General features: G+C 39.7%; 1 protein-coding gene across 1 annotated transcript in view; it reads right to left on the reverse strand.

The window, feature by feature from the left end:
• Epac (Exchange protein directly activated by cAMP) overlaps positions 1–14,371 on the reverse strand; it is a 188,059-nt gene that overhangs the window by 101,148 nt on the left and 72,540 nt on the right. Inside the window, exon 2 of the mRNA XM_019061818.2 lies at positions 7,987–8,129. Within this exon, the coding sequence (XP_018917363.2) occupies positions 7,987–8,129 (143 nt within the window). The remainder of the gene's footprint in view (positions 1–7,986; positions 8,130–14,371) is intronic.

Raw genomic sequence — 14,371 nt, forward strand, 5'->3', positions numbered from 1 at the left:
CGGCGAGTTCCCTTTGAAGTCGAGTCGGCGGTGTTTTTCGGGCCGACATGATTCAGATCCATCGGAAGAGCGGAGCACTTTAGGCTCAGTTGAACACGAGCGTGACTTTAACTACGGTCCCGGCTAACTACCTGAAGGTACTGCGTCGGATTGACTCCGCTTCCCGCTTTGTTCTCCTTCTCCGCTCCTGATCCCGCGGCAGAGGAAGCGCCAGAGGAGAGATTGGTCTTATCTCTGAGGATTCTGCAACCCTCCCGGGGATACCCTGTAATCGAAGCACAAGCTCGTCGAATATCTTTGCTTGGATCCGGTCGCTTCCGATTGCCGCGATGGACCGTCGGGTGGAACTAGATAAGGAGATAGAGAAAATGAATCGGAAATTTGAGATACTGATCTGCTAGAGCTTGACTTGTTTAAAAAATGACTTTCAAAAAATTGATTTTATTATGCTAAACAAGCTTTGAGCTAATTTTTCTTTTGACGTCATGCTTCTGAAAAAACAACATTGCACTCTTTCCCAAGATTCCTGGAGAGTATGGAGTTATACACTGCCGTGCTAAGAAAAAACGCCGTATAAGCCATCAGGCGTTGCCAAATTTCCTTCGACAAATCACTAGCTTTCAGAAAAATTTGTGAATATTTTGTCTTCGATTTTTCAGAGGATTTATTCGTAATTTTAGCTAAAAAGTCTGAAAGTTTCAATGAGAAAGATGCATATTTTTCTTCAAAAATACATTTTTTATTCGGGGAAATTTGGCAATTCTCGAATGTTCATACGGCGTTCTTCCTTAGCACGGCAGTACAGACAAAAAGGCTCATCTTTTGACAGTGAATTGCATTGACGAGATACGCGGTTACTGTAGTTATTTTCGTTGGTCACATTAATAATGATAATCCTCTCTTTTTAAATCAACGGAGGTCTACATTTTTGTCATGGCAATAATGGGCTTCAAATACACGAGGAGGTGACTTGAAATACAGCAGGCAACAGGCTGACAAGCCTTCTTTAGCAGATCAGCTCACTCGAGTTAGGTTCCAACCTAAGAATACAACTATTTGAACTTCGGTGTGTTGCACAGTATCACGCGCAATTGAAGGCGTTTTATATTGGTCCGACCGCGACCCACGGAGAGTGCAGTCCTGATGTTTTGACTGAGTGTTTTGCTCTGCGCACGTTGAATGCGATATGACAAGAAATTTTATTATCGATGGCTGAAGTCGCGCGACCACGTATCTATGTTTGCGACGTTGCACATTTCCAGTCATACTTTATTTTTTCCGTAGGAAACCAGTCAAAGTAACTTCTTGAGAACTTCTTTGATTTTTATCCTCTGGTAGTAGAATATTCTGTGTAACTTTTAAGTTATTAAGTTCACTTGTTCCTCTTCATGGATTGTTTATTGAAATAAATTTACGGTGAAACTTTCACAGCAGTGTCCCTAATTAATTCATGAGGAATATTTTAGAAAATTATAAATGCGGCTCATCATCAGAGTAAATAACTTTGCGTTGGGTAAAATGGTGAGCAATGGTTCAATTAAACCGTTTCGAAATACCCACGCTCGATTAATCTTCCGAGAATATATGTTTAAATACGATTTTCGAGGAATTTTCTTGGGAGGATAAAGAAATATTATATCGTTAAGATGAGCTTTTGTTCTCGGAAGAAGATTGCGATAGGGAATTAGCATCGTCTTAAATCGAGAGACGTGTTTTTCTACTTTTACTATCGATAAAGCTCCTATTCATCGGTAATAATTCACAGCTGAACGAAATTGAATGAGCTCTAAAAAATTTATGTTCTGTGACTATGGATGGATGTCAACGAGGTGCAAGACAAAGGAGCCATGAAGAGAAAGTGAGGACGCAATTTATTTCCCAAAAGAAAAGTTGCGATGTTTGGGGAATTCACGAAAATTCTCCAGAAAAGCTTTAATCATGATAAGACTTTACCCACGAAGATTGGCAACCCCAAAGAAGAGAGTGTCTATGACAAGTGACTAAGGCACGGTTCCGCTGGTGTGTTTTAGGGCTGAAATATGGTATTACTTCGGTGATGCTGACGTAGATAAACATTTCGAGTTGTCTCGTTCAGTGTATTCTCTATAGAGAACTTTTGCTCTACCATCCCTGCCCTTATTAACTTTCTTGGAGGAGACCCCGATGATGAGATGAACCTCTTGAAAAGTCCGCACAACTTTACCATCGCACAAGTTGCATAACAAAACGCTAGCGAGAAAAAGTAACGTTTAAAGGAGACACGTTTTACTTTTCATAAAAAATTAGCTAAATGTTTATGTAAATTTGAAAGGAGTCATAGAAATATGATAACTTCAAAAAAAGTGTTCATTTTTATCTCATGCTTTTACTCGAGTAAATATTATCGTCTCGTTACAAGTGTCTGGTAATCTCGTGCGTTCTTGCTGTATGCAATATGACATCATCTTTTACTACAATCAAATCAAAGGCCTTCTTTTGCCTCTAGTCACTGATGCCATGACCCTCTGAAAGGTAGCTTTCCCGTATAGAATTGAGGTTTTTTTTCATAATCTTCCAGAATCCTCTCCTTCGGTAATCGATCCATTTCTGAAGGATTGAAATTGCAAGTCACGCTTCTCTCCAGTTTTATTTTATTACTCAACATGATGGCTCACTATTTTATCATTCATATAATACGGTATATTTTGCGCTTTCATATCTTGCTCGTATCTTGTTAGTCCTCTCTCACCAACTATAATTTCAAAATTTAAATCATTCTGACTCTGTCGATTTACGAAACCAAGAGTGTTTGCGCAGGACTAGATACCTAGTTTCAACCACGAGCGTCGCCGTGTAAACATCACGTCAGCACCTACCAAAGTTAAGCAAGAACGACTATAAATTCTTGAGGAATGAGCAGTATTTGGATACGTACGAGCTACCTTCTAGTTTCAGTGGAGAAGTTCCCGGAAAGGACAGGAAGCTGGGGACCCGGCAAAGTTCCAAGCGTTAATTGATTCCGGTAACTTTATTAATGCATATCGGGAATACCATCAATCACCCGATAGGATTATTTCAACCCTCAACACAGCTTCCAAGAAGAGTCAAAAGTTCAATCATTTGAGGTTTGTGCTAAAATTTGTCGATGCCTCAGAGCGGAAAGGTACCCAGCTTCAATTCCGCCAACTCAAGATATCAGGAGAAAACAATGGGTCGGTTGCAGCATTGATTCCAGTATGATTTAAATGGCAATTTTTGAGATTTCGTATCGCAGAACCGACGCTGCGCCGGATAAGCTACAAAATATTTTGTCACACATGGAACCGTTATTGGAAAACAAAAACTTGATTTTTCAGAAATTTGAGCCAGCTATCCATTTTCTCTGAGGTATTGACGTGAAATGAAATTTTTGTGGAGTAAAAACTGATTTTCCATTTAATATAAAAGTAAGAACTACTGGCAGATTTTTGATAATTTAGAAACGAGTTACAAATTAAGCTCAAAAGAAAAATGTTTCATCAATGAAAAAGTTTTAATTAATTTTCAATGAATGAGCCGCATTTTTTAATTATGATAAACGATTTCCAGCTCACTAAACGACGTAGATGACATCAGTTTCTTTACGCCAATTAAATGCTTACACAAATAGGTTAGAAATTGTAGTTCCTAATTGCAAAATGAAGTCCAAATGATGGAAACGTATTCTAAACATGCCGAGCTAACTGTATAATGTTGTATAATACCATACAAAATAAATCTCTTTGCCCAGAAATTTGCTACAGATTGCCTTTTATTTCTGTTTCCGGAAGATGATATTAATTCTAAAAAGACTGAGGGCCAACAGAAACTTATGCACATGAATTTTGATATACGCATATCAACGCTGTATGAGCGGTTGTCGTGTTTTTCTTATGTCACGCGAGCAATGGTGCAAGATTGCTTCTTCCATTTTCTATAAAACCACGCACGGAAGACTGTTTCTGTAGGTGCATATTTTTCATCCATTTGTAAAGACATTCATAGCCTAAGATGCTGAATGTCTTTAAATAAATTAACTAATAATTAACCGACTAACTTTTTTTTTCTTTAGCGATGTAGCAATATTGAATTTCGTTTTGTATTCGCCCTTTTATAAATTAAAATTTTCGGTCGGAGAAAGAGTACAGATTTGAATGAGTTTACTTAATATTTGGCAAGGTTGCCTTCTTGCATCTGAAATGAACTTCGAAGGAAGTTTAAGGCCGTATGTTCAAAATATTCAAATTAGTGACATTATAAATTTCAGCATCATAAAAGCAATGGGCTCAGAAAATGTTTGTAGATTTCAAAAGAGATGTTTTGATTTACACCCAAACTAGAACTTATTTCCATAGAGAAATAATAAATAGAAGATAATCACTGTTGAGAACTTTGCGCTATAATCTACAAAAATGGATGTACGGTAATCTGTGGTATTCTCGAGCATGTGCTCACAGCTACTCTTATTTTGCGCAATTCATCCGTTGTTGAAAGGCGTTAACTTTTACAGGATTAAAAACTGCTGAATGGGTAATTAAGAGAGCGCATATTTCGGAAATTTTGGAGGTCAAGTTGTGTGAGTGGTCTCTAAACCTACTCTAGCTTAAGTATCCACGTTTTTTAGGTTTACCATATTTAAAATTCAACAACTTTTTTCGAGGCTTACCAGGGCTTTTTGGGGGCTTACAGGCTGCCTAACATTACAATTTACTGCCTGACTCGGAGAACGCTTTCAGTACCTTCCAAACCCGGTTATGAAAACATCGGAACCTCGAAGGAGAAAGATACGGCCAAAGTTTTTAATCGACCTAATTATAGGCTGAAAGTGCAAGATGAAATGCGACAGCATTCAAAATTAATGAGAAGGGGATTCTAAAATTATTCGCGTGGCCGCTTTATTTATTATTTCCGCCCTTTCGGCTCAATGGTCATTACTTATAATTATTTCTCTGCCTCATTTCTGATACCTGAGAATTTTTTAATTTCTACCAACGTTCACCCTATTGGATTGAACCAATCGTTCGGAAACTGTTTGTCATTTTACGCCTATTTATCATTCTCTCCTCCTGCCTTAAATTCTCACGTTGCGGTTGAATATCGGGGCAGAATTGTCAATGAAAACCTTAACTTTATCACTTAGTATATTTATCTCCTACCTTGTTGTCAAGTAGAGTTCTCGTCTTGATACACCTAATACATTTTCTTTTATTTAGCCTTGAGTTCTATTGAGTTCCATAAGTCTTATTGAAGACCGACGGTATTCCATCGGGGCAGCAAATAGAGCGGATCATTGTCGGATCTAGCTAAATGGCCACATTGTTTTTTTCTATTTACCTATACCTATGGAAATGCATCGATTCCTTGAGGGGCCAGGTGCTCTGACATGAATCGATTATTTAACATAGGTTTAAATGGAGAGAATCCGCTGTTGCGAAATTGCTGGATCTGCCTTTGGAGCGGACATACTCGCAAATATAAAGAGTTTTAAAAAAACGATGTATCCTCTAAAGCACTCAACAAGGCGAATGACTCCTCTTACCATAAAATTAATGAATTAAATCAAGAAGAGCCATCGAGAGCTGAAGCGAGATTTAATACATTTAAATACGCTTTGGGTGGCTGGTGCTGTTTGTTACCGCGTGTATTAAGTAGGAGTGGATTGATACAGATTTTAATTACTCCTCACTTCTGTAATTTATATTTGTGATATGAAACGGAACTCAGAGCTTTGAACCGAGGTTGCTAAAATACGATCCGTTGGCACACTTCTCTATTGAGGTCCGTTGAGTAACTGTTTTTGAACTCGGTTGGCGCGCATCATATTATCCTCATAAACATCAACAGAGCAAGAAGCATCGCGAAGGGGGGTCGGAAGTAATAACGTGCATCGTACAAAGCGCGCATATCGCGAATTCATCGGAAGTATTTTCCTTCCGCAAGTTCACATGTTGCTGCCTTAACGGGCGAGATAACCAACAGGCACCATTGTCATGTAAACCACTCAATAAAACTCGTAGAAGAAAAGGGAATTGGTTGAGCATGGAAATATATTCATCGCCCCGCAAAAACGGATATACATTTATTGAGACCCTTCAGAGCGTTTTTCCGTCTGAAGCAAGTGCGTCCATAACTTAGTCAGATAATTCAATTATTTTCCTTTCTAGGAAAATGCATCATTAAAATGATGACCAGAGAATATAATAGCCTTTATACTTTTCAGCCTACTATAGGTAAAATATGATAAAGTTTTGAGAGCTCCAACTAAAAATGAACCGTGAAAAAGAGTCATTCCTTCATGTTCTGAGTTCAAAATTGCTCCTTAAAGAACGTAAGCTTGATTGAAAGCTGTTGAAAGTTAGAACCTGCCGTGTTGAGGCACAAATTTGTCGAATTATAATGAAAATTGATGCCCTCTGTCTGTATTAACCACCGTCACTGTATTTATTTTTATTAAATCAATGAACTTAAAAAAACACTTTATTTTATATTCTTAAATTGATAGATTGTTAATACCTAACTAAGAATAACCCATTCGCACTCATGAAAGTTAATTTATGAAATTATTAATAATTTTAAAATGAAAAACTCTTATTATCAAGATTATATAACGCGTAGGTAATGGAACTAGATGCACTATAATACTGTTCTTGGCACATTTTTTTGGAATATTGGAGAGTATTTCCTGTCGGAAACTCAAATTCATATGCTGATAATTAAGTTTCCAGTTCAAAAGTTGTAAATACGGGTTGTGTAGACGCACCGACCACTTTGGATTCAATAGCTGTAAGCGTTGCTCTGGCCTTATAGATACGTCTCTTAGAACCAACATTTTTAACAGTCTCTGAACCCGGAGCTGATAGTATGTTCATTTTAGCAGCTATCAGAGTCATTTACCAGTATCGTTTTACCAGAATCAAGGTATTTTTTTCTTGTCAATGTTTTCCATAGTCTGGACTCTAGATCCAATGTGATTTTTTTCCAGTGAGATTCCTGGTAAGTATGGAGTTATACAGATAAAAGGGCTCATCTGTTGACAATGAGTTGCATTGCCAAGATGACAGTCTCACGGAAAATTACTGCAATCGCACGATCTCGACTTGAGATACCTTAATTTTCCGATGCTACTCGACGCCTTGCCACGTGGTTGTGGTTGCTTTCGTTGGTCGTATTAATGATGATAATCCTCTCTTTTTAAATCAACCGAGGCTTACGTTTTTGTCATGGCAATTATGGGCTTCAAATACGCGAGGTGACTTGAAATACAGCCGTTAACAGGCTGACAGCCTTATTTAGCAGATCAACTCACTCGAGTTAGGTTCCAACCTAAGAATACAACTATTTGAACTTCGGTGTGTTGCACAGTATCACACGCAATTGAAGGCGTTTTATATTGGTCTGACCGCGACTTACGGAGAGTGCCGTCCTGATGTGTTTCGCTCTGCGTACATTGAATGCAATATGACAAGTAATTTTATTATTGATGGCTAAAGTCGCTCGACCATCTATCTATGTTTGCGACGTTGTACATTTCCAGTCATACTTTATTTTTTTTTTTTTAGGAAACCAGTCAAAGTAACTTCTTGAGAACTTCTTTGATTTTTATCCTCAGGTAGTAGAATATTCTGTGTGAATTTCAAGTTATTAAGCTCACTTAAGCACACATAAAAATACAACTATTTGAACTTCGGTGTGTTGCACAGTATCACACGCAATTGAAGGCGTTTGATATTGGTACGATTGTTTGTTGTGGACAATTTGTTTGTTTTTTGTTTTTGTTTTTTCAATTAGTGCAGGAAAGCGCTCCTTAACTCCCCATTATTTTGAATTAGTGATGAAAACGGATGGGAAGGACTTGTTTGGAGGCAAGCTGCGGCTACTTGGGCGATATATCGCAGGATGCTGTGACCACTAGCCCTCCATTTGGAGGTGTTTAATGGGTTTGCTGGGAGTTGGGACGGGGCCAGGGATGGAATTTGCGGGGGCACTCACTTGTTATGTCTGGCTCGAGGTCCTCGTAATAGCCGCGCGTTGCCAACTGTTGAACCACCGAACCCGGGATCCGACTCAGGTTCTCCAACCGGCGCAGCCGGGCCCCGATCGCCTCCACATCTCGACCGGTCCGCTCCTCCGGCCTGAAACAGTCAAAATAAATCCACATTCAACAAAAGAACCCCAATTACACTTTTTAAGGTGATTCGATGGACGTCATATTTTGTGTCAGAACGGCATGCGATACATCGCATTCATTGGTTCCATTTTTTCAGCTACTCGTAATTTTTCTCCAATTTTGAGACCGCAATTCTGTTGTCAGGAGACTTAAGCATTCACTTACCAATTTTAACGAAGAAATTTAACGTAATAAAGGCGTGGTTTTTTTTTAGAGAGAAAACATCGCATTCGATACTGATATCGAAACTGCACTCGAATGCAATATTTCCTCTCTAAAAAAACCACGCATTTATTACGTTGAATTTCTTTGTTAAATTCGTAAGTGAGTGCTTTAGTCTCCTGACAACAGAATTGCGATCTCAAAATTCGAGAAAAGTAACGATTTGTAGTAACCAATTGATGCGATATATCGCATGCCGTTCTGACACAAAATACGGCGTCCATCGAATCACCTTAACCTCAGTCTTACAGGATTGAATCCTTTGGACCTGAGGCTTGCTACAACTGAAAATGGTACAAATGAATGGAATAATGCTATATGAGAAGTTTTAAAAAAGTGCACATTACAGACCCATAACCGCATGTGCAAACTATGGCTCATACAGAAATCCACTTACTGCTCTCTTCCCTATCACGGCAGATGAGTGCGGCCCTCATTCGCGAATTAAACACATAAATCAGCACTTTGATCATTAGTAATTATTACCAAATCTCTATAAAATATTTCCCCCATTTAGAATTTTAGACCGGCTTTCAGGTGCCGTAATTTACGGACAACCCCTTACGGTTCATTAGACGAGCGAATTCCCGAATTAGCGGACGAACTGCGGCCGTGCGCGGTGCGGCGCGGAGCCAAATAATGTAATTAGAGTTGAAACGTGTTCGGACGGCCGCGGTGAAGTTCCACACGGTGTCGAGTGACATAGCCACTAGCGGGCATCGGAAAGTTTTCGGATGGGAGTCCCTGGACGCCGAAACGAGCGCGCCCCTCCGCGGGATGTCGGTCAAGGGAGAGCCCGCACGGGGAAGATAAGCGAGCCGAGAACACGAGTGTAATTGAAGGTGGCGAAACTGGACAGGGAGGACCAGAGGCCTCCGGAAAGTTCCGACGCGAGTGTCACGGATTAGTTTCCCCGGATATCGGACTTGGAACTTTGTTGAACCCATTTCCATGTGTTTCCCTCTTCCGAAGGAAAACACTGCCATGCTAAGGAAGAACGCCGTGTGAACCCTCAGACGTTGCCAAATTTCCTTTGATAAAACAAAAATCCCCTGGTAAACTTATGAATATTTTTCTTTCAATTTTTCAGATAATTTTGTTCGTAATACCACCTGAAGCTCCTGAAAATTACAAGCAAAAATAATCATAACTTTCCACAAAAATAAACATTTTATCGAAGGAAATTTGGCAACTCCTGAATGTTCATACGGCGTTCTTTCTTAGCACGGCAGAACAAACCCTGGAGACCGGCAGCGAGGAGGAAAAGTTTAACTTTTCGCGAGAACTCCGCTCAGACGTGGCATTGACTGAGCGTGGTTTGACTTTATTCTCGACCTGTCCGTGCAGGATTTCCATTAAAAATTTCGACAAAAAGACCCCATTAGGCTGTTAATGAAAGGAATGGTTATTATCACATATCAGGTTCATCATTTGAGGGTCACGGTGAATACATCAATCATTCCCCTGGTAAAAATTGGCAGTAGAACCTTTGTTCCAAAATACCATAGACCTACAGCCGGCTGTAAGATTTCCAATAGCTTCTACGGCCGGCAACACAATTTCTTATAGCCTTTTATAGCCGATGGCGATTAAGCAACAGCCTGGCGATTAAGTGTATGCTGAACGTTACTAAGTACGGATGCTAGGACTTAGTAAGTTCTTGGACTACCGCTTTCTTTTTGGGCCGCAGTATCTTGATTTAATTTGCGAGGAAATCTCCGTACGCCCGCTTTGTGTTTTGAAGGATGCCTGCCATTCCTAATATGTTGGAGCGCCTTCAATTTCGTATGATACTGTGCAATACCTCTGGTGTGGAATAGTTGCTTAAAGCGCCGCGGTACGCTGCGGCGCGGCGCGGCGGGCGGGCAGCCAGCGTTGAACGCGCATTGGCGCCTACAAACCTAACAGGGATACTTCACGCATTGCGCAATGCGTGAAGTATCCCTGTTAGGTTTGTAGGCGCCAGTGCGCCGCCGTTCCGCTTTGTGTTAGGCTCTAATATTTAATCTCGTGGAGTCAGCGTTTTTCAACTCATGACTTTGAAATGTTTGCACACTCTGTATGGATTAATCTCATTTTAATTGATGGAAAAAAATAAGTAGTAAAGGAAAATATGATGTGCGTTTTGTAAATATTAAGGTGATTCCGTACAAACTTAAGGATTTACAAAGCACAAGAATTTCTATTTATGAGAGAGGAATCGACGAATTTTCTGAAATTTTCCGTTTTCAGCATCGCAAAATTATCAAGAAAATTCGGTTAAAATTTCAACAAATTCCATTCAATTTGATTTAATTAAAGGATGAAACTGCGTAAAATTTCAATGAGGACACAGGTCTTGCGATTTTATAATTATACCCTGTTTATTGGTACATTGAACACCAATAAAATAACTTTCCTTCAAGTTTCAAGTAGGTCTATCCCATAAAGGGTTAAATATTGGCTATCTCTTAACGTGTTGGTCGTAAAAAGTAGATTATATCATACAAAACACGAAGAAAAGAGCAAACTATATTATTTACCTGCTCTAACTAATATTTTCTTTCTCAGCTATTCAACATATTACTCAGAAACTTTTTTCAAACTTTCAGAAAAACTTTTTTCCTGATTCTATCAATTTCCAGGAAGATTTGGGGGCTCTCTTACGCAAACAGCACGAAATTAAATTCTGTCGGTTCGTGCATACCAATCTCCAATAGAATCACGCTTACGCTATGCTAAATTAGTTTGCACGATAATCTAAGCTTGAAAAAACATAGAAAATAGCGTAAAAACGTCCGTAAATAAAATCGGAGGCTTTTTTTTCGCTCAGCTTACAAACGGAGGCGTAAACCGGGGCGTAACTTTTCGAGGCTGTTTTTTTTTCACCAACAGATCCAATTAAGCTGACGCTGTAAAAACACAGCCACAAGATAACTGGCTCATGATCCGGAAAGCCGCGCTCAGTGTTGCAAAATTTGGCAAGCTAATCATTCGACCCCTCGACGTTAATGCGTAAGAATCAAGTTGATGAATTCTCCACGAATTGGCAAAGCTAGCCCGGGCTTTAATCCCAGTTGTAACTACATCGATCGGGGTTGTTATTCTGTGAGCGCCACAGCCAGATCGTGGACAATCATTCAATTTTTCAGCGAAGATGGGTGTGAAATTGAGACATTTTAATGGAAAATCGGCAACGTTGTTGGCGTCGCGGTCGCAACAATTGAAAATCAAAACGATTGATGGGCTCCGCACTAGCGTGACGTGGCTTATTGTCGTTAAATCTCTGGCTAACTAGCAATCAGCGTTGTCCATTTTTGCGTGACAATTTTTCTCCGTAGACTGGTTTCGATCTGAAATTCGGGAATTCCTCCATGAATTGATAATGCTGTCGATGGAATCACCCTCTTTAGTTTCCCGTCTCATGAACGTGAACCCTTGCCGTCGGCTTTAGACCAGATTACCTTCGTTTAGCAGGGGTTATCAAGTTTATCAAATGCACTCCATTTGAGAAGAGGAGAAAGGGTCCTCTTCTCTTTTTTATCCCAGAAAACGTAGGTACTTGATCTCGTTTCGGACCAAAGGAATGGTCCTCCATCTTCTTGCATTTTAGGATCTTTGTTGCGTTTGCGTTTGCTATACGATTGATTTCAAACCCATGGTACTCTAAAGTAGGTTCTATTTTTTCTTTTGAGGACAAAATCAACTATATCTCATAGCTTTCATTCTAACTAATCCAACACACTTTTAAAAGCATCTATCACGCACTACGCCTACGCCTATCATGCTATAACCTATTATAAAGTAAAATAAAATTGATCATATCGATGGTGAAATTATTAATACAACGGATCTCCATTTTCGACCTTGATTTTCTGTCCTATTTATTTTTCTGCGTATGTCTTGATTATCGTTTTTGCGCAAAATTTTGTTTAATTTTCCATCGTTTTTTTTAACAATATTCTTTGGCAATTTTGTACAAAAATGCGTTATATTTTGAAAAAATAAAAACGAGCGGATATATTCAAGCACATCACTATTTTGAGATCCGAGGTTTTGGTGCTCTCGCTATCTATATGTCCCCGTCCACGGAAAGAGTTTAACGGAATAGAGTTTCTTTTCCCCCGAAAAATCGTAAATGACGTATTTGATCCCACTAATCGAGAAAAACTTTAGGTTTAAAGCTCTCTCAAATTCAAACCCAATGCACACATTCTAGGATGACATTGCCCTGAAGAACATTTAGAGCAAGATATTTAACCATTCGTTGAACCTTGGGCGCAGAAGGAGTATACCAAGTATACCATCTATCAAGCAGGATCTTGCGCATTCTTATATCATGGATAGTACGGTCTGTTCAACTCTGCCTTTGTCACTAACATTAGGTTAGGTTCAGCAACTAAACAAACTTGGCGGCAATGCTGGAAGTATCATTCGGAATCGAAGGCGCGCGGGCGCAATCGTAATCCTGCAGTTTAATTTAAATAATTGGGGTATCGCGTTTTGCGTGATCAGACCTTGTTGATGTTTTCATAATAACTGAGAATAAGTCGATTAGCTATTTTTTTTAAATAACTACGCACTTTTTTGCTTTTAATCTTTTCACTTGTCAAATTGCTCCTATTTTAATTGTAATGCGTTGTGATATTTCATCTACTACCGAGGTTTTATTGTGTAATTTTGTGATTAAGTGCTCAGGATGGACTTGATGTCCGAAATGTACTTCCACTACAACAACTCGTCATAAACAACACAGCGTGTAAAGGCAGGACTTCCTTTTTCAATTTAATTAATTAAATTTCTGATAAATATTTAATTTCACCTTTCCAGTGTATCATCATTTCTTTTTCGTTGATTTTGGAAACTACCTATTGCTAGAATCGAGCTTTTGAGTGAAGGACATGTTATTTTGAGAGTATTAAACATAAGAGCAATTTTTGCTGTTTCGAGAAATACGTGTTTGAAGTTTCAAAATTACATGGATCCTTATGGCGGCAAGAAAGTTCGAGCTGACTTTCTAATGCTTAAAAGTTGGAATTTAGGAGCGAGTTTTTCACAGAAGATACTAGCTTTACTTAAATTCATTAATATTCTAGTTTTTTTCAAAAACCGCACTTGTGCGCCTTGTCCTCCAAGCCCCTCAATTATGCATTGTCTTTGTGTACAGCAGACCCGTAAAAAGTACAAGTATACAAAAGTGCAGGGATTACTTACTACATTTTTTTCGGCATACCTTGAATCGCCTAAAATTGGAGTTTGCCAGTAGCAAGTAGCAATCTTTTGTTACTACCGTTGGCAATGTAGCTGCGAAATCGTTCCGCAAGGTGGGCACCACCTCCCTCCGTAAAAGTCGGCCGTTGATGACCTCGAGATTAACCAATTCAAGCCTTCCTCTGTCTCCGTCCCTGGGGATTTACTCTCATCAGCGAGAGGTTGGCTTTTAGTTGTCTTTGTGTGCGCTCTAATTTGCGTTTCGCCGAGAGGTCGATCCCCGCCGAACTTGATGACAACGCAACGCGGCGGCGACAGTGACGTTAGCGGTCCCCCAGGATGGCCGCACAAACCGAATAAATTAAATTTTGAAACAAACACTTGTTCCCGTGTCCCTGCTCACCGCAGCACCGCTCCCCCTTCGCGCACCTACTTCCTGGACCTCGCTCGACGAAACTCGTTTCACCGTGGGTATGAAAACGCGTAACTGTGATAGGAAGGTTATGCAGACTCGCTTTTTTGCATAGCGGAACGGTGCGGCCACATGTTTCCCTCCGCGAGAAGACGTGATAGTCACATGCGTTTCAAACTTCGATGAGGTCAGTTCGTGATATGCGTCACAGAATCGCCCCTTGTGAGTTTTTTCTTCGAGATTCGCTGAAATCGTCGTTTCCCGGACGAAGGGACGTAACTTCATTCCAAGGTTGCAAAATTGTCGCAAATAATTAAAATTTTCAAACTGTGAGACTCTCTAAAATTGTCGTGTCCCGGACAAAGTAACTCCATTCCAAGGTT

The sequence above is a fragment of the Bemisia tabaci genome, chromosome 3 (genome assembly GCF_918797505.1).
Source record: "Bemisia tabaci chromosome 3, PGI_BMITA_v3".
NCBI lineage: Eukaryota > Metazoa > Arthropoda > Insecta > Hemiptera > Aleyrodidae > Bemisia > Bemisia tabaci.